Source organism: Diabrotica virgifera, chromosome 6 (assembly GCF_917563875.1).
Source record: "Diabrotica virgifera virgifera chromosome 6, PGI_DIABVI_V3a".
In the NCBI taxonomy this organism is placed as follows: domain Eukaryota; kingdom Metazoa; phylum Arthropoda; class Insecta; order Coleoptera; family Chrysomelidae; genus Diabrotica; species Diabrotica virgifera.
In genome coordinates, this window is record NC_065448.1 from 10,041,340 (window position 1) to 10,064,963 (window position 23,624).

The 23,624-nt window shown below is 33.2% G+C and overlaps 1 protein-coding gene across 1 annotated transcript in view; it reads right to left on the reverse strand.

Moving 5' to 3' along the window:
• Nucleotides 1–23,624, reverse strand: part of LOC114332289 (protein unc-13 homolog C) — a 354,800-nt gene that overhangs the window by 196,573 nt on the left and 134,603 nt on the right. Inside the window, exon 6 of the mRNA XM_050653285.1 lies at nucleotides 5,363–5,582. Within this exon, the coding sequence (XP_050509242.1) occupies nucleotides 5,363–5,582 (220 nt within the window). The remainder of the gene's footprint in view (nucleotides 1–5,362; nucleotides 5,583–23,624) is intronic.

Sequence of the window (23,624 nt, forward strand, 5' to 3'; positions counted from 1 at the left end):
ATACCGTTTTTTGCTTGCGGTTTAACCTGGCGGTTATAACCGGCCAAAAAAACCGGTTTTTGGAAAAACCGCTTTTCGGTTTTTTAATCCAATAGGTTACAAAGTTACATTTACAATACACTTTAGTTTGCGATACTCCATTCGACTCGATATCAATATGATCAAAATTAGTACTATCGAAAGATCATGTATTACTTATATATACATTCATACATTTAATACTTCCTGTATGAGTGTATCGTTTTGAAAACGTAGCGAAATTCTTGGAGATTCGTATTCGTAATCAGTAATTCGATATTCATAGTCAGAGCATGATTTTTGGTAATCAGAAAAAGTAATTCAACCACTTTCAATGTCAAGAGTTAAGTGTGAAAAATAGATGATGTTTGCGTCTAATTCAACGAGATCACTTCTTATGAAAATATTATGATTACAAATACCTTTTCAAGGAAATATTATAATAAAACTTAATCATTGTTTCTGGCTGATGTGAGAGTGCACTTTGAATTTGCTTCTGTAATTTAGAAAATAAAATATAATTTGAGTTATGGTTTTGTTTGGAATAATTACTTGAGAATAATAATTATGATTGGAATCCAAAATAATACCTAACCTAATCCTAATCACCATAAAAACCTAATAACCGGTTTTTACTTTAAAAAGAAAAAAACCGGTTATAACCGGGACAAAAAAACAACCGGTAAAACCGGTTATTCCGAAGTAAAAAAACCGGTTTTAGGTTTAAACCGGTAGGTTTTTCCCATCCCTACTGTAAAAGAAAAACAAATTGTATTTACGAGTACTATCATCAAGAACGTAATAACAATATTATTAAAATGCAGAAAGCTATTACGCTATACGTCATCAATTTAAATACCTACACACAGACTCGTAGCCCCTTACATTTCAATCCAGTGTAATTACTCAATCTCTCACAATCAAAACATCGACACACAGCTATTCATACACCAACTCCGGATCAAAAATGGCAGCTACCGCTCACTGCGGTTACGGTTCCGGCAAAGCATCTCTTCAACCCTTTGCCAACCATTGCCATGGCAGAGTTCCGACTGCTGGCGACCTGATGGTTGAGTTCCCTTTTAGTTCATTATACTATGATCCTACTCCTTCATGATCCTCGATTATCTTCTTAACCCGGGAGTAGTCGCGCTCACTTCTGTAACGTCGATAGTCGCGTGTGAGATTCTATCTCAAAATATGAATTTAAAACAAATTTTTATTTTGTACAATTTTTATCTACTTTTTGTATTAAAAATATATATTTCTAACAATTTTATTAAAAAAACCTGTGTTAACGGCCACCTGCCAACATCGGCCACCTGTCCTAACGGCCAGTTTAAAAATTTCCCAATCCAATTATAGGTAGACTACAAAAACTGGCAATACCGTCCACCTTTATATAGCGGCCAATAGTTCTTTCATTTTTAGTGGCCTTTACTGACAAATTTTACTGTACAGTAAAACCTGTATTAACGGCCACCTGCCAACATCGGCCACCTGTCCTAACGTCCAGTTTAAAAATTTCCCAAACCAATTATATGTAGACTACAAAAACTGGCAATAGCGGCCACCTTTCTATATCGGCCAATAGTTTTTTTATTTTTAGTGGCCGTTACTGACAGGTTTTACTGTATTACGAAAAATGATGAAATGTGAGATTCTATCTAACGGCGCGACTACTCGCGGGTTAAAGCTAATTGGCTCTCCCCAAAGCCATAAATCCACAAAAAGAAGAAGAAAAAAAATTCCTACGCATTACTACACCCTTCCTCGAGGCACTTACGAAATTTTTTCAAAATTGCAAAATTTTTCATCAAGTTATCGCAAAAAAGGATAAAAATTGAGATTCTATCTCACCGCGCGACTACTCGCGGATTAAATACACTCTCGGTAGCCATCACTCATTGGTTCCATCAGAGAGGTGGCGTTTAGTGGAAGTGCGTTGGTATCAATGAGTATACTGTTCTCTTCTGAAGAGCTGTTGAATGCCGGGCGAAAGTATATCGTTACAAGTCAGTGAATGACTGCGTGATTGTATATTATTTATCAATATACGATACTATATTCTCTTTACCTCATCTCTCTAGCAAATTCTATCTGAAGAGCTAAAAATATCGAAGCACGTGTCACAGAATGGCAGGTTAGATGAGATATGAATATTCCTTTTGGTATACAGGGCGTTTCATTAATAATTGTCCATATAGTAATTGGAGAAACCTTAGCACAAAATACGAAGATTTAACCTAACACACTTAAATAAAATGTGGTTTCTTAGAGGGTGTTTTATCTAAAAATTTAAAAAATATTTTTGCTCAGCATTTTAAAACTATTCGACGTATCCTTTTCATACACGGCAGAAAGTGCGACTACTAGACACCCTACTAAATTATGATAAACAGTCGTTTCTAGCTACTACCAGAGGCGTACGACAGGGGATGGTGAATGGTTGACCCTTCTCAAATTCTACTCCACTTTAGGAATTACTATTTTAATGCCATTTTTAGATTCCACAGTACTTTCTACGTAAATAATGTACTCTTCATTGGTAACGATAAAGTCATTAGTTTTCGAGATATTTGAAGTTAAATATGAAACGGCACAGTTATTTTGATTAATTTATGATATGATTCATATGAATAAAATTTAAAAATTATTTGTACCCAGTACTTTAAAACTATTTGGCCTATGCTTATCATACTTAACAGAAAGTGTAGGTACTGTACACCCTACTAAATTAAGATAAATAGACGTTTCTAGCTACTACTAGGGGCGTACGACAGGGCGAAGTGGCAGGTTGACCCTTCCCAAATTCTACGCCACTGACGAAATTGCTATTTTAGTGTAATTTTTTGATTTTGCAGTACTTTTTATGGAAATAATATACTATTCATTCGTAACGATACAATGATTAGTTTTCGAGATATTTGAAATTAAAAATGAAGTGACCCAATACACTGATCAAAATAACCGTGTTGTTTCATTTTTAAGTTCAAATATCTCGAAAAGTAATGATTTTATCGTTACGAATGAAGAGTACATATATTATTTTCTTAGAAAGTATTGGAGAATCCAAAAATTGGACTAAAATAGCAATTTCGCCAGTGGCGTAGAATTTGAAAAGGATCAACCATTAACTTCCCCCGTCGTACGCCTTTGGTAACAGCCATAAACGTTTGTTTAACATAATTTAGTAGTTTGTACAGTACCTATACTTCCTGCCAAATATGAAAAGGATACGTCGAATAGTTTTAAAATGCTGAGAAAAAATAATTTTTAAATTTTTAGATCAAACACCCTGCAACTCAGTAAGGAACCACATTTTATTAAGTGTTTTAGGTTAAATCTTCGTATTTTGTGCTAAGGTTTCTCCAGTTACTATATGGACAATTATTAATGAAACACCCTGTATAATTTTCATGTAGATATGTATAAACTGCTTTATATAACAATAAAAAAATTTATTCCTTCTCGAATGCAGCAAACGTTAATAATAGTAATTTAAGCTCTCTGTAATGGTATTACTAAAGAGTTTCAAAAGGTTTTTTGTAGTGAACTCGCGTGTTTATTATTATTAAAATAAACGAAGCACAATGCAGTTGGAAAATTAACTTACTCATGAAATAATAGTATATATATGTAGTTTGAAACGAAGCTATAACAACTGTATAAATGCTGCAACAATTTACTGTGTAATTAAATAATGATTATTAAGATATTAGAAACAGTAGAACAATAATTAGTATGAAAGCGTGTCGTCTCTTGCGATATATGTAAGTATTTGAATGGTTTCCTTTTAATGATTACAAAGTATGTATGATTATTCTTTTATTTAAAATATAAACGTATTAAATAATATTTGCTGTATTCACCACCCTGCAATGGAAAGAAGTTGTTTGTAATTAGGTACTCAATAGTTAAGAGAGTAGTTTTTCTTTTCATAGGTACTTTTCTGGCTTTCGAGTTCCGAATTTATTATACACTGAGAGATATTGAAGTTCTATACATGTCGATTTTTAAACTGCTTCTAATATCTAACTTTTCAAAATTTCGATATTTCGCTGAATACCATAAGATGACAGCCATATCCTCAGCTGACAAAGAGACACTTCATTTAAACGATTATTTAAATCTGATTCCAAATCTACACTTCTTCCAGGAATTAACGCACCACTTTAAATGTCCTAATAAGACCCACCTTTAAAGTGCCACCACCTTCGAACGCTTCTATTCTTCTTATGTGTTTTCTCTTCAATGTCCAAGCTTTCATTCCGTAGAGTAATATAGAAAATATATAGCATCTTAGAACCCTCAATCTGAGAGGTAACTGAACGTCTTTGTTTGTAAGCACTGTCTTCATTTTTATAAATACTTGCCTTGCAGTTTCAATTCGGACTTTAATTTCATTGCTTTGGTCATTTTTGTCATCAACCCAGGTTCCCAGATATTTGTATGTCTTTACTTTTTCTATTTCGGTTTGCTCTCATTAACCTTTCATTTCCATGTTGTATTTTTGAGACAATCCTAAATTTAGTTTTTTTCTTGTTTATTTTTAGTTCATATCTAATGCAATACTTGTAGCGATTCCAGGGTGTCTGCCATTATAACGGTATCATCAGCGAATCTTATGTTATTTACTATTCTTCCGATTATAGAGATTCCCTCATTATTAGACTAGGTAACTGGTGACGCAACTAGTGGCGCAACTAGTGGCTCCACCAAATTAAAGCACACAAAATATTATGGGCAACTGGTGGCCGATATGGGCAATTGGTGGCGTAACCAGTTATCGTAGTCTAATAGGTCTCATTTACTTAAATGCCCCGTGACGTAATGAGTCACTGGTGGAGCAACTTGGTGGCGTCTAGTTGCTAGTATAATGCTAGCCTTAGTTCCGCTATCGCTTCCTAACTTATGGCTTCACTGTACATGTTAAACAAAGTCTTTATATCAATATTATCGACCTCTTGTCGTTCTATCTTTATATTGGCCTTTTGATTCCAATACAGACTGATGATAATTCGTAAATCTCGTCTGTCTATGTCTCTGTTTTTCAATAATTTTATTAGTTTTTCATGTCGGACCCTGTAGGTCCTTTTGAATCCTTAGAATAACCAAAGGATACAAATCTAAACTTCTACACGGTCATAAAAAATTCCATAAATTCATGTATCTGACAAGAAATTTATAACGATATTCTTTATTTGTTGTGAGCCTGTAGCCAGCAGAGACTGGATATTGAATGGTGCACACATATTAAATTCGATTGAATTTTTATAGAGGGAGTTTAAATGCAGTTGAAAGTTGGTACAAAAAAGTTACTAAACAATGAATATGTACTTACTTTGAAGGCAATCGGCGTTAAGTAGATCTTTACACTTCTCGTGGCACTTGACTCCACACTCCGTACACCGGACCCCCTGCCTGGCGATGCCCCACAAGAGACCCTCGCACTCGTAACAGTAGGTGGGGGAGGTTGCCGTCCATGGGACGAAGTTGTGGGGTGTGGTACTGCTGATGGGGTAGATGAGTGCCTGCAGAGTCTTCTTGTAGACGTGCATTTTCTATAAATAGGTAAATAGTAAGTAGTGAATTTACCGGTTGAATTAAATATATGTAACAGTAAATAAAATAACCAGTTGAGCAACTCAATTCTGCCTGAAATTCTAGTCTTCAAAATCTAAAGTGATGCAGTATACTAAATTTATTTGATTTTTTGTTATTATTGAATTCTCTTAAAAAAAAAACAAGCTAGTTTTTCTCTTTCACTGAGCTATTATCTAGACCTAGACTAAAAAAGTTGACATTGACACCATCAAAATCTTATAGTCGAGGAAATGAAGCATTGCTCGCAATTTTTTCGCCAACATGGATTTACTTGAAATTTTCACAGAAAGTAGGGAATAGTCCAAGGATCATTTTCTATATCATGCCGCTGTGCGCTAAAACCTTAAGGGTGGTTGCCACCTTATCTCGGGGTGAGAATTTTTTATTAAATTTTAACCATGTACATCGATGTAAAAAGTAATTCTAAGAAAAAAATGTGCTTTGAATTTTTCTCGTAAGTCTAATATTTTTCGAGTTATTCACGGTTGAAAGTAACAGTTTTTCGACGTAAAAACCATTTTTTTAGAGAGTTTTTTGAGAATAATTCGAAAAATATGCATTTAATCAAAAAGACTGAAGCTATCGAAATTGTGTCTTTTAGTAACACAAAGCCAATTCTTTTTCTAAAATATTTTTCCGACCAATAGAGACCGAGATACGGCATGTTAAAAGTTAGTTTTTTTCGTCAAATTTAATTTGAAATATTCAAAGCCAAATAACGGGAAAACTTTGCATTTTTTGAGGAAAACTTTGATAATCTTTTTTCAAAGATACAATTAGGCCTTTCAAAAAATAATAATAAAAAGTTTCTAGCATAAAAATTGAGCGACTTATGATCAAAAAAATTCGGTACCTGCTTTTCTTTATGAAAAAATCAGTGAAAACAACCCTCTAACTACCCTCCTAATTTAAAAATTGGTCTTCACCTTTCTGTAATTCCTTTTATATTTGTACTATTAATACACCCAAGAAGTTTGACCTATTTAAAAGGCCTAATTTTAGAAAAATTGGAGTTTAAAGAAAAATTGATTCTTTGCAATTTTGTATTTTTCACCATTTTCTTCAAAATATCTCCGAAAATGCTAGAGATACGAAAAAAATGATATACTCCTAAGTTGTAGCTTTTTCATAACTAAAATTTCTTTATGCATAGATTTTCATTACAGTGAAAAGTTAACGAGATAGTTTAGCTGTTTAAAACCTCTATTTACGAGCAAACAACTCCTTATCGAGCGTTTTAAACCCACCCCAAATTAAAAATTAAGGGATCCTACGGAATTTAATCTACATAGTTTTGTAGCTCTTCAAAAATCCTACAAATTCATTTTTGAAAAAACTTTTTATCGCCAAAAATAAAGGAGTGTTTATAAAACGAATTTTTTCTTCGAAAAATTTGAATAGTCCGCTTATAGAGCATTTTCAATGTACATAATACCACAGAACTAGTTCGTATACTGGAAGATGACTAAAAAACTATTTGTATTTGTATTTGTACATATTTGTAAATTAGTATTTTTGTGTAAATAAATGTTTTTGTAATTCTTTAATTCTACCTTTTTTCTGTATAGATCTATTATTATCTACTTATAAAAATTGCAATGTTATTAAGGGTGGTTTTTAAGGGTTTAAATATGATATTATATCCTTAAGCATAAAACAATCATTATTTTAACCAATCAAAACCAAATTTTACCCATATTAAAGTTAACAATGTTTGTATATAATTTTTGACAATAAGGGGTAGTTTACACCCCTAAAAATAATCAACACCCTTGAACATGATATAGAATATGAAGTACAGTGTGAGATGATATTAATCTCAAATTTTTATGTAAATCGATGCAAGCCGAAATTATTCTTTTAGGATAAGTCAATTTTTTATATATAGCTCCAACAAGGGTTGTTGTAAGGGTTGAAATATTATGATATTATATCTTGAAGCATAAAACAATCATTATGTAACTAATAAGAATGAAATGTTGACAATATTAAAGTTTAAAATTTTATTTTATAATTTTTTACAATTGGGAGAGTTTTCACCCTTAAAAAACCAAAAGAGTACAACGGCTCAATATAGAAACTGAACTAGAGAGTGAAATGAGCCTAATCCCAAATCTTTGTACAAATCGATGCTGGACGAAAAAATTGCGAGGTTTTGCCATTTTTTCAGTTTCATTTCCTCGACTATTAGGGCACTGAATAAAATTTATCAGGTGTGTCAGAATGAGAGGAACTAATATTTCTAAGTAGTAGAAGACAAAATTGCTGGGCATGAATTTAGACAAAAGTTATTCTGGAGACCACGTATTCGAAATATTAAAGGTAGCTTTCAGCGCAAATGATCAATCTCCTTAAATCACTGATCAAATATTGGTAGGAGTTGGTTAGTAATAATCCAAGAGAAAATATTTTTACCAGATCTGGTTGACTCCAGATTTAACTCGGAACTTTAAAAATCAACTAAAAGACGCAGTTAATCTTTGAAGTTGAACGGTTTACCAAACAAATTCACCAAGCAGCATGCAACAATAGTCCAACCATCCCTTTTAGCACAAAAGGAAAGAATTATCTAAAATAAATCATAGTACTAATTTCTGAAAGAAGGAAATAATGCCACAAATTCCAAGAAACCAGATCTCTCAAGGATAATCCAAGGTTAAATATTGCCTCACAATATCTCAAGCGACAAATACAACACATTAAGAACAAAGCAATTGGCACAAACCTTAGCGAGATAATAGCTAAATTAGTAGTAAACTCTCTTGAAGGCTAACAAACGGCTCAAAACAACAATCACATAACCCATTAATCAGAAACAATGATGGAAGCTGGCCTGAACCAATTTTCAAAAAGCCAGTCGCTTTGCACAGCATCTCGAAAACATGTTCTAACTGAACAAAGAAAATAAATGACTCGGTCAGCATGTCTAGATTTAAACCAGACTTGTTGGAAATTAAATTTGCTAATACTAAAGAAATTGCCAAGGAACTAAAAGAAAATATTTTCGGCCTATTTCAAAAGTACCTGTACTTAAAAAATTATAATATGAAAAGCTCATAATGATTTTCCATATTTATGTTTTATATTCGTCGTTCTGTGCACCTACTTTTGTCTTAGTTGTTTTTGATGTTTGACAGAAGAGTTCGTGGTTTGCCTTGTTTTTTGGTCATTTTCTTCCAAAGTTCCTCCCATGAGCTCCCTTTGGCTTCTTTGACTTCGACTTCCTTTCGTGATTATTTGTAAGCTTCATAATCCTCGGGTCTTTTTCTGATAACATATCTTTTTCATTTTTCTTTGTTACGCTTTATTTTTGCTTGTGTTTCCTTTGTGTACCATTTGGTTCTTCTCATTTGGTGTTTTTGTCTTGCCGCATGTTTCTTTTGCTGCTATTATTATGCCGTTTTTCAGATTTTTCCATTTTTCCTCTATTTTTGTGTTCCTTTCTCTATATTATTTTAGCATGTTATCTAATTTTTCCTGTTATTTTCCTTTCTTTTTTTATTTTATAATCTTTTATTTTTTCACTTACCTTTATTCTTCTCTTTTGTTCATTGTCTTCTATTGTTTTCAGTGGTCGTTTACACTCTCTACTGTTCCTTTTTTACTTTTTTGTCTTGTACTCTATTCCATTTTTTAGCGCCCACCAGAAAATAGTGTATTATTGATTGTTTCGTTTTTCTGCTACTTTTCTATAATATGTATGTCTGTATCTTTAAATTTCGATTTTCTAGGAAACATTCTGTACTAATGTTGCAGTTTATACCATTTTATATGCCATTATACGCGATAAATATAAATTTATATGAATGCTTTTAAAATTAGTAAACTCGGAATTTTAATATAAATATTTCATGTTTGGTATTAATAAATTACATTATAAGGCAATACAAAATCAGTATTGAATTTTTACGATGTGGATTTATGAATTATAAATTAGTACACAAAGTATCGATACTCTATTACCTACTTTATTTATGGTTTAATTGGCTATTAAAAATATAAATTGGAGCTCTTTTGTGTTGCATTTATTATTAATAGTATTTAAATGATAAACAAGTGGTTTAAATTTTTCCGATGACGAAAAATTTGCATCAAGAATTGGTCCAGAGACGGGATAGTTTGCTTTTACTCAAGACGCCCTAAAGGTTTTTGTAAAAACGTGTTCAGGGTTGATTTTCTTAGAGCCCCAGCTTAGAGTATATCACGGATACAAGTCGGCTCAAACAAAATAACACATATTTATGTAAAAACGAAGTTTAATATAGGCGAAAACTTGAGAATTGTCGAAGAAGACAATTACGGTAACGATAACTATTGACCATAAATTGGGAAAAATTCAACATAACCTTATGTCAGTTGAAGAGGAAACATTCCAACCACTTGTAGAAAAAAGAAAACCTGGCGTGGCAGTAGAAATTCTTGAACTTGTGGAATAACGAGGAAAACAAAAAGCAAAATACCTGAATAAATGCAAAAAAATTCAGAGCGATATCAGAAAGACAATTCGAGAGACAAAAGAGAGATCTCCGACAGATGCAAGGAAATAGAAGATCTGGATAAAAAAATATGGTAGCTTTAATTTACTTTATATATTATCGGTTTACAACGTTCTCCGTCTTCCGATACCCGTTCGCCGTTCCTCTCTGTCTAGGCCAGGGTAATAAGACAAAAATATACCCTGTTCGTGACACTTCAGCAGCCAGGGTACTGAAGCGTTTTTTCGACAGGTAATACCTATGGGAACAAATTACAACTATTTCCTGCGTAAGATCTGGCGGCCATTTCTATTTATAAACAATTAACACTCAAAAAATGGCATTTTTCCCTTTTTTTTTCAAATCAATGGAAAACAGTGAAACTTATGATTTTTTTAGTACAAATATCTTTGAGACTATGGAAAAAGCTTTAAAATGACATATTACAAAGTTTGATATACTCATTTGTTGTTAATATAATTGCGAAAAAAGGTCAAAATTGCAAAAAAAATTATTTTCGCAATAACTGTTGTAAAAATTAGTGTACAAGTTTGAAATTTTTGTCAAATAAGGGTTCTTTGGTGCTTAAGATGTGATAAAAATTTCAAAGCGATTCATTCAATTGTTTAAATTTTATTCGAATTGTTTATCTCTGAGAGCATTTTTTTTGCAATAACATAAGTCAGAAAAAAATGACGTTAGAACCATTCCACAGGTGTCAAATGGAAGAGCATGAGCTACATTTTCAATTTGGTTTAAAAAAAGCGAATAAAAAAATGCATTTATTAGTAATGAATAATTATGCAAAAGTATCGTAAATCGTATCTTATAAACTTTTTGGATAACTTTTTTCAAAAAAATTAACTTTTTTACCCTGTTTTAAGTGCACAACTACCAAGAAATGTTATTTATATCATAATTGATAAAAAATTGTAATAAATATATATAATTTCTTATATAACAAAATAAAAAGTTTATAAGGAAAGATTTACGATACTTTTGCATAATTATTTATTACTAATAAATGCATCTTTTATTCACTTTTTTTAAACCAAGTTGAAAATATAGCTCATGCTATTTCATTTGACACCTGTGGAATGGTTCTAACGTCATTTTTTTCTGACTTATGTTATTGCAAAAAAATGCTCTCTGGGATAAACAATTTGAATAAAATTTAAACAATTGAGTGAATCGCTTTGAAATTTTTATCACATATTAAGCACCAAAGAACCCTTATATGACAAAAATTTCAAAGCTGTATACTAATTTTTGCAATATATATTGCGAAATTAATTTTTTTTGCAATTCCGACCTTTTTTTCGCAATTATATTAACAATAAATAAGTATATCAAACTTTGTAATACGTCATTTTAAAGCTTTTTCCATAATCTCAAAGATATTTGTACTAAAAAAACCATAAGTTTCACTGTTTTCCGTTGATTTGAAAAAAAAATGGAAAAATTACATTTTTTGACACTTAATTGTTTATAAATAAAAATGGCCACCAGATCCTACGCAGGAAATAGTTACAATTTGATCTTATAGGTATTACCTATCGAAAAAACGCTTCAGTACCCTGGCTGCTCGAGTGTCATGGGAAAAACCTTATTACCCTGGACTAGTCCGACATTGATCTACTTGCATTGCAGACTTCTTTCATCCATGACTTTGTTTATTCCTGCCTGCCAAATTTTCCTCGGTCTACCTCTTCTTTTTCTACTTTACGGTTTACAGTTTTGTACTTGTTTTGGGATTCTGTCTTCGTGCATTCTTTGTACGTGACCAAACCATCGTAGTTTTATTTCATTGATTTCGTCATTTATTGCATGTGTGACCTTCATTATTTCTCGTATTCGTTCATTAGTGACATGTTCTCTTCTTGATCTTCTTGCAGCTCTTCTCCAGAAATCCATTTCGGTGACCTCTAATATTCGTTTTGCTTTTTCCTTTATAGGCCAATCTTTGCAGCTGTATGTTATGATGCTTTTGACTACGGCGTTATAGATCTTTTTCTTGGTTTGGTTGTTTATCTGCTTGTCCAAGAGTACTGAGTTTAGGAGCGTAATTTCTGTTATACAAAATGCAATACCATTTGATTTCTGTAAAATGTCAAATAAAAGATCAGTAAAAGGAAATATCTCTGCAAAAAATTTAAATCGAAATATTCTTTAAGCGAATGTATGTAATACCTAAGCACCCCTTAGCAGCAGTAACAGTCGGAGCATCTCACTTTCGGGAAGGCGATACGACGAGCGCTTCCATGGCATACCAAAATTCGCGCGACTAGTGGGTGCGGTCATTGAACCCTGACCAATTTTAAAAGGGACAACTGCATGACAAGCGGCGATTTTGAGATGCGCTTCTGCCAGGAGTGGACCAAATAGTTGAATTGTGTGCATATTGAGTTCGTTCGTCCGCGATTAATTTTTAATATTTTTCAATGCCTATGGGCTAGGTAATATGTAGATTATTTGGATTAGGGAAAAAATTTTATTATTAAATATTAATTAATAATATATTTTCTTATATCGACGAATAAATAGGGAAGCGCCGCTTCCCCCGCTTCCATGGACCGCACGCCTCTACAACCGAAAATGTAATCGTCACAACGGAGGAAATTAATAATGCGTTAGAAAAACTGAATGACTGTAAATCTCTAGGACCAGACAAGATTCCAAAATATCCTTAAAAATGATAAAGGGGTTATTATTACTGGTGTGAAGGAAAGATTATGTCACTTGTCCAACTAAGTACATATATCGAATAACTATGCAATGATGAAAGAAAAATGTCAATAGAAACAACGGAGGATATCGGACCAAAACATTATTAGAAGAAGTCATGATGCCATCAAAAATACAAAAGTTTGCAAATCTACTGGACCAGATGATGTGTCCATGGAATAATTAAAACTTATTGATGAAGATATGTTATTGATATAATGGTTGAACTCTTTAATCTAATATATCAGACTGCCACAATCCCAAGACAATGGTTGCAATATAGCTTTGTAGCAATTTGTTTGTAACATACTAACCTGACTTTTCTATACATAGGTGAAATCTAAGCACAGTGAATGTAAGAAATGAAACTAAGTAATATGAATGCAATATACACGAAATACCACAGAAGGATTGCTTGAAATAAAAAAATTTCATAGAATCAGATATGAAGTAAAAAGCCGAATTATAATAGGAACCAATAGCAAATATATTAAGAAAAACTAGCAAAATTGGTGTAATGAAGTAGATGACAGTTAAATGGTCAAAGGTGTATACTAATCAAGGAAAAAATGGAAGGAAAGAAGACACCCAGGAAAACATGGACCATAAAAACCTTCCGAATAGGCACTAAGAAAGAAAAAACTTCGTTGAACTGAACGATCTGACGAAAGATCACACAGAATGCATGCAGGAGTGGAAAAATGGTTTTATCGTTGAGAAAACTCAACAACGATGCCTACTGGTTGATGTAACATGTTACTAGCTATAAGCAGAAGAAGAAAACTGAATACATGATCACAGATGCAGAGAATGATGAAGATGTGGAGATAAACACCAAGAAAATTAGCATAGGAGCTAATATGGAGTAACCTCTAAATAAAAATAGTCAGTAAAATTGATATTTTACAATAATAACTAGAGAAAGAGACCAAATGAGGACAATACAGCATAGCTAATTCCGTATATTCCTTAAAATAATAATTAATGTGCAAACTTCGTGTTCTAAAGTGACTGTTAAAATAATTCCACTTATGTTTTTCTTAGCATGTATAACACAGTTAATATTAATGATGCCATTACCCGACGTATATCTTTAATATCCTAAAGACGCCGCCAGAGGGCTATTAACCGAAATTATCTGGTCGTTAGTTCCTGCCCCACCGATCATGTGTATCGACAAAAACGATAGTTTCCTTGACACTGTCACGATTATAGCTTTCCGAGGCCCGCCACGACGTAATTTGGGGTAAGCGGGACTACAAAAACATTCCCCCATCTTACACTCTTTAGCCGAGGGGCCAGCTAAATCACCGTGCCTGTTGTGAAATACTATAATACGGTTGTTGTTGGCTAAAAACAACAAACCAATTGGAAATCGCGATATTGGTACTTAGCAGGGCCGGGGCACTTAACAGACGCTCAAGGAAATCCAATAGTTGATATTGAAGAAACAAAAACAACATGGATGAACTATGTGACAACAACATTTGAAGACGATAGGAATGTCACCATCACACAAAATAAAAATGACGATTCCGGACCACCAATTCTCGAAGCGGAAGTAGAAGCTTCTATAAACAACATTAAGGAGGGAAAGGCCGCAGGACCAGACGAGTTCTACTCAGAATTTTTGAAAATTATGGATAAAGACGAAGTAAAAAACTTACCTTGATCTTCCACAATATATACCAAAGTGGAAAAATACCCCAACAGTGGCTAAGATCAACTTTTATAACAATACCTAAAAAACCCAATGTCAAAAAATGTGAAGATTATCGAATAATAAACCTTATGAGCCATCTCCTGAAAACTTTTTTAAAAATTATACATAAAAGAATATATAAAAAGTGTGAAGAATAAATGACAAACACACAATTCGGCTTCAGGGATGCATTGGGTACTCGAGAGGCACTTTTTGCAATACAAGTTCTCTTTCAAAGTTGTGGAGACGTGAATTGTGATATATATGTGTGTTTTGTTGATTACCACAAAACGTCCGATAGAATAAAACATGACGAACTGATGAAAATATTAAATTCAATTGGTCTAGACAGCAGAGACCGCCGTATAATAAACAATATCTATTACGAACTAACTGCATCTGTTAGAGTAGGCGATCAGTTAACAGACGACATAAAGATAAAAGGAGGTGTGCGACAGGGATGTATATTGTCCCCATTATTGTTAATTACATATTCAGAGCACATTATGAGCCTAACGCTAACGGACATAGACGAGGGAATACTTATAAACGGAGAGCGATTGAACAACATAAGATACGCTGATGATACTGTCATTTTTGCAGACAGTCTCGAAGGTCTGCAGACACTTGTCTCCAGGGTGGCAGAAGTAAGTAGCAGGTTTGGGCTTGATTTTAACATAAAAAAAAACCAAATACATGGTTATAAGCAAAAATAGGATACCACCTGGTCAATTACTAGTTAACCAACAACCTATAACACAAATCTCCAACTTTTGTTATTTGGGTGCAAACTTAAATGAACAGTGGGGCCAATCGATGAAAATTAAGATATGGATCGAGAAGGCAAGATCAGCTTTCGCCAAAATAAAAAAAATCTTTAACAGCCACGATATAAAATTGGAAATAAAAGTTCGTTTAATAAAATGCTACGTATTCTCCGTTCTTTTATATGGCGTGGAGTCATGGACCTTAACTGAAGCATCACTGAAGGGACTCGAAGCTTTTGTGATGCAGTACTATAGACGCATGTTGAGGATTTCCTGGATAAGACAGAGTTACCAACGAAGAAGTTCTACATAGAATGGGTAAAGAGCGCGAACTAGTCGTAACCATAAAACGTCGCAAACTGGAATACCTGGGCCATATAATGCGCAATGAACAACGATATGACCTATTTCGGACCATACTTCAAGGTAAAGTGCATGGGAAAAGAGGTCCAGGACTAAGAAGAATATCCTGGCTGCATAATCTGCGAAAATGGTTTAACTTAACCACTACCGGAATTTTCAGGGCAGCAGTCAACAAAGTCAGAATAGCCATGTTAGTGTCCAACATCCGTAACGGATAGGCACCATAAGAAGAAGGTGCTGTTTATGGGAACAATGTGATCACTGAAGAGGGAGTGCGTCAACGTTGCATTAAATTCAAAAATGGCCGACCCAATGTGCACGATGAAAAACGAAGTGGACGGCCAAGCATTGTGACTGATGAACTTGTCTTTTCAATTCAAGTGGGTGGTGTTTCCTCGTCTGCCGTATAGTCCAGACTTTGCACCTAGCGACTACCACCTGTTTCGAGCAATGAAGACCTGGCTTGCACAACGCAGCGCTTTGATGACGATGCGGAGCTACGGAACGGCGTTGAACACCTGGTTGAAGTCTTCGGTGACAGAATTTTATGACGATGGTATTTCAAAACTAGTTCACCGCTATGATAAGTGCCTGAATTTGTTGGGAGATTATGTAGAAAAATAGTATCTTAATGTATCTTTCAAATGTATTATTGTGTTTTCAATTTATCAATCAAAAGCAAAATGAAAATTAAATTAAATTTTTTTTAATAACGCGGGCACATAAATTTGATACACCCTGTATATTGAGCTGTTTTAAAATTTATTAGAATTTAGTGAAGGTAAATAGATTTCTCTTTTAACGAGCTTTCCGAGGAACCATTAAAGACTTTTGTGAATAATTAAAGTGAAAAGAACTATGTATTTAGATTTAAAATGGAAAAACATTGTTTACTGGATAGGTGATTATCAATTTCTCGAAATTGATAATTGAAAAGAAAGTTGGAATTTTAATATCTTCATTTCAATACGAGTATATGTGGGAGAGTTTCTCCGAAAGTAATTAGGAGTGTCGGAACAAATTTGAGGGTGACTGTTGTTTGTCAAATGGAAAAGTCAATGCTCTGATTCTTGGAATGTGGAAGGGGAAAAGATGGATTGGATGATTGAGAGAGAGTGAAAAATATTTCATTGTGTTGTTGGCAGCGAGAAAGAGCGGTCTCGACGTGTTAAGTGCAGAGATAGTTAGCATATATCAGTGGCTGGTTGATAGTGGAGAATAGTGTTGAAAAGTGGAACGAGAGACAGATCAAAATCGAGACGAAATACCTCTTTGATTCTGTATTATTGTGAGAAGGAGAGCAGAGAATTTTTGGAGTTTTGTTTGAATCGAGAACGGGTCAAAGAGACACGGTTTGTTGGAGAATAGTGCTGGTATGCTGATAGTTTTGAAGCTGGACAACGGAGAGAGGCTTTGATGAGTAGCCTTTAACATAATCAACGAGGGAGAGCTGTTTGGGGTCACGAGAAGACATCCGAGTGAGGGAAGCAAAAAGGTCAGTCAATTTATGTGAAAGAGATTTTTATGTTCGGGAAATAGATTTTTGAGTAAAAAGCATATGAATTAAAATTCCAATATTTCAAAATATAAATAGTAAATATAGGTAATCTTGCGAAGACATAAATTTGTTTGGTTTAGTTTGTTTTACCAAAATCATCGGGAACAAACCGATAAATTGTTTTTTTTTGTAACGATAATAAATTTAAGTAGTATAAATTTCATTCGGACATCTGTGTCCACAGGTTTTTAGATTCGATAGATTTCATAGTATTAATTTGATAAATAAAAGACAATTCTGTATTTTTATTTTAATATTTTGCTTTATTTCTTTTCCCTATTTTATCCCGATTAGGATCAACTCAGAGATACTGAACCCACGAGAGAAGATAAGTATAACGTGAGATAATTTGGATTTTTTTTTAATAGTATAAAAAACACCCTGAGATTTTTTATTCAATTTTGATGTATGATTTGCGACAATTAAATAATTAATCAAATAAATAATAATTAACATAAATTAAATAAGAAGCAGATCACAACAGTATATAATAAAATCTTTTTCTTGAACTTGTTTTTTTTTATTCCAAAATGTAACATACTTTCTGAATAGCCTACGTAGATATCAGTTACCAGAGGGTTGTTGCAGCTAACATGTATAAAGTCAATAATGCAGTCGATATGTGAAACAATTGTGCATTTAATTTGGACCACAAAGTACATAATTTGGACCACATATACTACACATATACAGGTTCAAATTTAGATGTAAGGCCATCTCAGTTTTTGTTCTTTTACAAAAATGGCGACTACATATGTGACTATTAGCACGATAAGTTTTGAATGAGAGGTCAGATTCCAACCAAATTTGGTATTTAGGTTCTTTTTTCAATGAGTAAGATCGAGGTATTGAACCGGAAAAATCGGTTTACCAGAAGTTGTGTTTTAACTGTTTTTTTTTTATGTACAAATATGTTGTTTCTTTTTCAATTCTTTCACTGTACGTATATATAAATTTTCCAAAAAGATAATACCGCCATTGAAAAGAGTGTAAAAATATTTTTTAGGAAATATTTTGAACTTCTTAGTTATGTTAATTACCATTTAGTAAATGCATATCGTATGTTCACATGTACCTATGGGCGGCAGATTAATTTTGAATGCCCACCATTTTTGTAAAAGACTTGTAAAATTCTTATAATATTTGCACGAATCTGCCGCATATAGGTAGGTACATGTGAAGATAAGTTATGCATTTATTAAATGGTATTTAACATAACTAAAAAGTTCAAAATATTTCCTAAAAAATATTTTTACGCTTTTTTCAATGCCGGTGTTAACTTTTTGAAAAATTAATATACAGTGGGAAAACTGAAAGAATACCCATGAACGATCCCATCAATCACTTATTTTGTATTTGCTATCTTTTTTGAAGTTATACTTCTTTACGGGCGTAATGACGGTGAAATTTTATATGGTAAAACCTAGCGACCGGGCGCATGCGCATTATAACTTTGTTCTGATTGGATGTTCAAATGACATGACAAAAATTATCCAATATGGCAGCTGTGGCACAGCTGTGGGACTGTGGTTTGGTCATAATGTATGCTTGTTGCGTTTTAAAATTTGTAGGAAGAGAAACAACAAACAAAAAGTTAGTTAATGGTTATACTGCCTTTTTAAATAGTTTTCATATTATATTTTTGGACTTCTTTACATAGAAGAGATGATTGTTGCATGCCAATGTGAAAGCTCATCAAACTCTGACTAGTATGAGTGCCGCAGATCTCGCTTATTCAAAGCTAAAGAATCTTTCACTGGTAAGTGTTTTATAAATAGTTGATCAAATTTTGTTATGATATTTGAACATAGCCACTTTGCACGACGCAAGTGATTGCGAAATTTATTAGTCGTTATACGGGCTCCGATACCTACCTTGAACCTACCAAAATACATAAGTAGTATGTAATACTTTTATTTAGGTACATAATTTGATTACCATAAAAAATTTCTATCAATATTCACCTAATATATTGTTTTCTTACTCTATGTTTTGATGTATTTTTTCAATTCTAAATCATTTCAATTCAAAATCAAAATAATTTGATTTACATAAGTTAAAAATGTCAAAAGGTTAATCTGTTTAGTTAGACGATCTTCGCACGTAATGACAAGCTGTCTATGTGGCGAAGTTTTAATGCGAGTGAATCCCAATACAACGCAAATACCAGCCGCGTGGTAAGTTGGTTCGAATCCCAATAGAAACTTTTATCTTTTTATTTTTTTTATACATTTTATGATTGTAAGTATATTTATTATATAATTTTATTTTCAGAAAATACGTATTTAGTTAAAAATTTTTCCGACAATTAATGTTCAGAAATCATTTGTGGCATTTTTAATGTGTTTGTGTGTTTTATTTTTTTATTATTTTAATTCTTGGCACTGTTTTAATAAAAATGTTTGAGAAGTAGTAAGTATAAATTAATTTAATATTTAAATAAAATATAAATAAAAAGTATATTAATTTCGTTTATAATCATATAATCATATAATAGAAGTATAACTTCTTACGTGCGTACAAAGTACACACACATTCTTTTTTTTTGTAACAAACGTTCCGTTCCGTATCTGTTCCGTCGACATTGACCTTCACCTCTCTCTTTTCGTGCTTGCTGATGACCATCGATTTTGTCTTCTTTGTACTCAATTTCATTCCAAATTCTCTACAGGCTGTCGTTACTCTGTCTATTAGGCGTTGCACTGCTTCAGCATTATCTGCCAGAATGATCGTGTTATCAGCGTATCTATACATTGTCCGTTTATAAGTATACCACGAATGTGCCTTCGAAAGCTTTCCTAAATACCTTCTCAGCGTAAACGTTGTACAGCAAAAGTGACAGGACACATCCCTGTCTTACTTCTTTCTCGATATTGATTTTTCCAGATGATTATGGATTTCCCTTTGCCGACGCTTAAATTGGTAAAATGGTGAATCGTGCCGGGTCTAGGAAAGTTGGTCGAGAACACTTCGTCGACGGAAAATTAGTCGACAATATTTCGTGGACCAACAGTTGGTCGAATGCATAATTAATCGAATGTACAATTCGTCGACGAACATTTGTTCGAATAGATTTTTCGTCGACAAACTGTTATTTATCTTTAGGATAAAGGGACTAATGTTGTCAAACGACGGAATATTGGTTTTTATTTTGTTAACTGGAATATTGTATTATACTTACATACCTGAATTTTTTTTTGAGTTTTGTTAATTCTTTTTTCTAAATCTTAATTATTTTTAAATTTAATGAACAAATTGGCTGTGGTGGGAGAGTAGACAGCAAATATAAACCGATATTTTAATTTTAGCGATGTTGTACCGTTCTTCTTTTTGGTGTCGGCGTACTTGCGAGGGTTCCATGACATCTCGTAATGCCACAGTTCGTAACCGGACAACTGGTAACGGGCAGTTCTTAAGAGCGACAGTTCGTAACGGCGCCACTTCGTAACGGCAACAGTTCGTAACTATACAAATTCGTAACGGACAATTCGTAATGTCCAAATTGAATTATTATTTTTATTTTTGTTTATGAGGAAACTAAATGTTATTACAATTATAGATGAAATTATGTTTATCAGTTTAACGAATCAGTATCAGGATAAACATTTTAAGGCATTTCATACTTCGTGTTTCAGAATATAATAAAAGTATTTAAACCAAGTATTAAAGTTTTAAAAGCCATCCGTCGTATCAACTATAACCTTTGATTGAATACCCCAACGCTATAACCAATCACAAGGTTTATTATAATAACAGGTAATTATAATCTTTCCTTTACAAAATGTTTACTTAAAAGTTGGGAATGTATAAAGACGGTTGTGGGCTTAAAGATTTCACGAATTACTTCATTATTCCTTTGTCTACGTATATGCAGATAAAGGAACGATAAGAGGGATAAACTTTTAAAAATATTGTTAAAAGTTTGTATGTGTTTAATTATTTGTTTGTGCTTAAAGACTTTTAATACATATATTCTAAAACACGAAACATAAAATGTGTTAAACATGTTTATCCCGGTACTGATTCGTTAAATTAATAAACATAATTTTAATTATAACTGTAATACCAATATACCAATAAGTTTCCACGTTAACAAAAATAAACAGAATAATTCAATTTTGACATTACGAATTGTCCGTTACGAATTTGTATTGTTACGAACTGTCGCCGTTACGAAGTGTCGCCGTTACGAACTGTCGCTGTTACGAATTGTCCGTTACCAGTTGTCCGGTTACGAATTGTCGCGTTACGAAATGTCTGGTCACGACTTGCGAACGGAGCATTTCCGGACAAGTCAAATTTGGGGGCACTTGCGGACAAGACGAAATATGCGAGATGCTGAGGTAAATAAATTGTAAGGTAATCGAGGCATTTCCGTACAATGTTTTTGACTGGAATAATCAGTCAATATCAATAAAAAAAAAGTAAAGAAATTGTAAATATAAACTTCCTCCCTTCACACTATATCCCAGGCTTAGGACTGGCAATCCATAAAATAATTTTTTTTTTGATATGGTACAAAGAAACTAACTTTATACAGGGTGTCCAGAAACTCTACCGACAAACGAATACAGGAGATTTCTCAGATAATTTTAAGACAATTTAATCCAATTCACTTAGTCCGAAAATGCTTCCTAAGGGAGCTAGAGCTATTTGAACATGGCGTCTGGTAATTAGTTTTTCTTAAATACCTCCGGAACACTTCTATTTAGAAAAAGAAAAATTGGTATGCGTATTTATCTTCCAGAGATAAATCGATTCCATCCATTGCAAATTTCTAGTACCGGTCATAGGCGTCCGTTTTGGGTAGGCTAACGGTTATTTTATCGCATAACTTTTTTATCTTTACATTTTAAGCATCTTTCACTATGGATTATTAAATTGTGAGGTATGCAAGTGCTAAAAGGTACTCTTAATTTAAGTCGGTAGGACACAACGTTTTCTAGAAAAATCGATTTGAAAATTTTTCGACTCTTGAATTTGAAAAAAAATTGAAAAAAATTTTGATAAAAAAAGCGGTGTATTTTACCAACTTGAAGCAATAGGAACTTTTCCTACTAGAATACCTCATAATTTAATAATCTTGTTTTAAAAATGCTTAAAATTTAAAGACAAAAAGTTATGCGATAAAATAACCGTTGACCTACCCAAAACCGACGCATATGACCGATGCTAGAAATTCGCAATTAATGAAATCGATTTATCTCTGGAATATAATTAAACGTACAAGTTTTCGTTTTTCTAAATATTTTTTTTTAAATTTTTTTTTGACATTTAAAAAACGAAAAATTTTCAAATCAATTTTTCTAGAAAACGGTGTATCCTATCGACTTAAAACAAGAGTACCTTTTAGTACAAGAATAACTCACGATTTAATAATCCAGAGTCAAAATAGCTTAAAAGTTATGCGATAAAGTAACCGTTGCCCTACCCAAAACGGACGCCTATGACCGGTACTAGAAATTTGCAATGGATGGAATCGATTTATCTCTGGAAGATAAATACGCATACCAATTTTTCTTTTTCTAAATAGAAGTGTTCCGGAGGTATTTAAGAAAAACTAATTACCAGACGCCATGTTCAAATAGCTCTAGCTCCCTTAGGAAGCATTTTCGGACTAAGTGAATTGGATTAAATTGTCTTAAAATTATCTGAGAAATCTCCTGTATTCGTTTGTCGGTAGAGTTTCTGGACACCCTGTATGCTGGCGTGTTTTGCCATGTATTATTCCCTTTGGGATTTTTTTCGGCGAAAAATCCATTCGATCAAATAATGTTCGTCGACGAATTGTACATTCGATGAATTGTGCATTCGACCAACTGTTTGTCGACCAAATGTTGTCGACTAATTTTCCGTCGGCGCAGTGTTCTCGACCAACTTTCCGACACCGGATCGTGCCACGCCACCCTCCGTTGCAGGCCTTCTTACAGCTGGCTCCTAGACTAATAAGTGGGACTACAAAAACATCCCGCTCCTCCATCTCACACTCTTCCCCTCCGGTGCTGTCATCGGCGCCTTATTATCATCAAATCCCTGTAATTTCCAATTTTCACGTGCTAGAAGACCGAATACACCGAAGTTGGAATGGTACAAACAGGATCCTATTATCATAACAATGGAAAATGTTTAGGAATTGGGAGTTTCAGTGCGGTGGAATAATCAAAAGTTTTCTTGGAAAACATTTGGATGGATAATGTTTTGAATGTTTGTATTTGGAATATAATCACTGTATATTTAGCGAACTTATTGGAGTTTGGAAATAGTGTAAGAGGGAGATAAAATGTTAAATACGTAATTGGTTTTATTTTGTGTAGTTTGTAATTATGTAACTCAATAAAAACAGTAAATGAAATGTGATACGTACAATTTTGCAAGTAATGGGAATAAATGGAGAACAGCAACTGTATTAA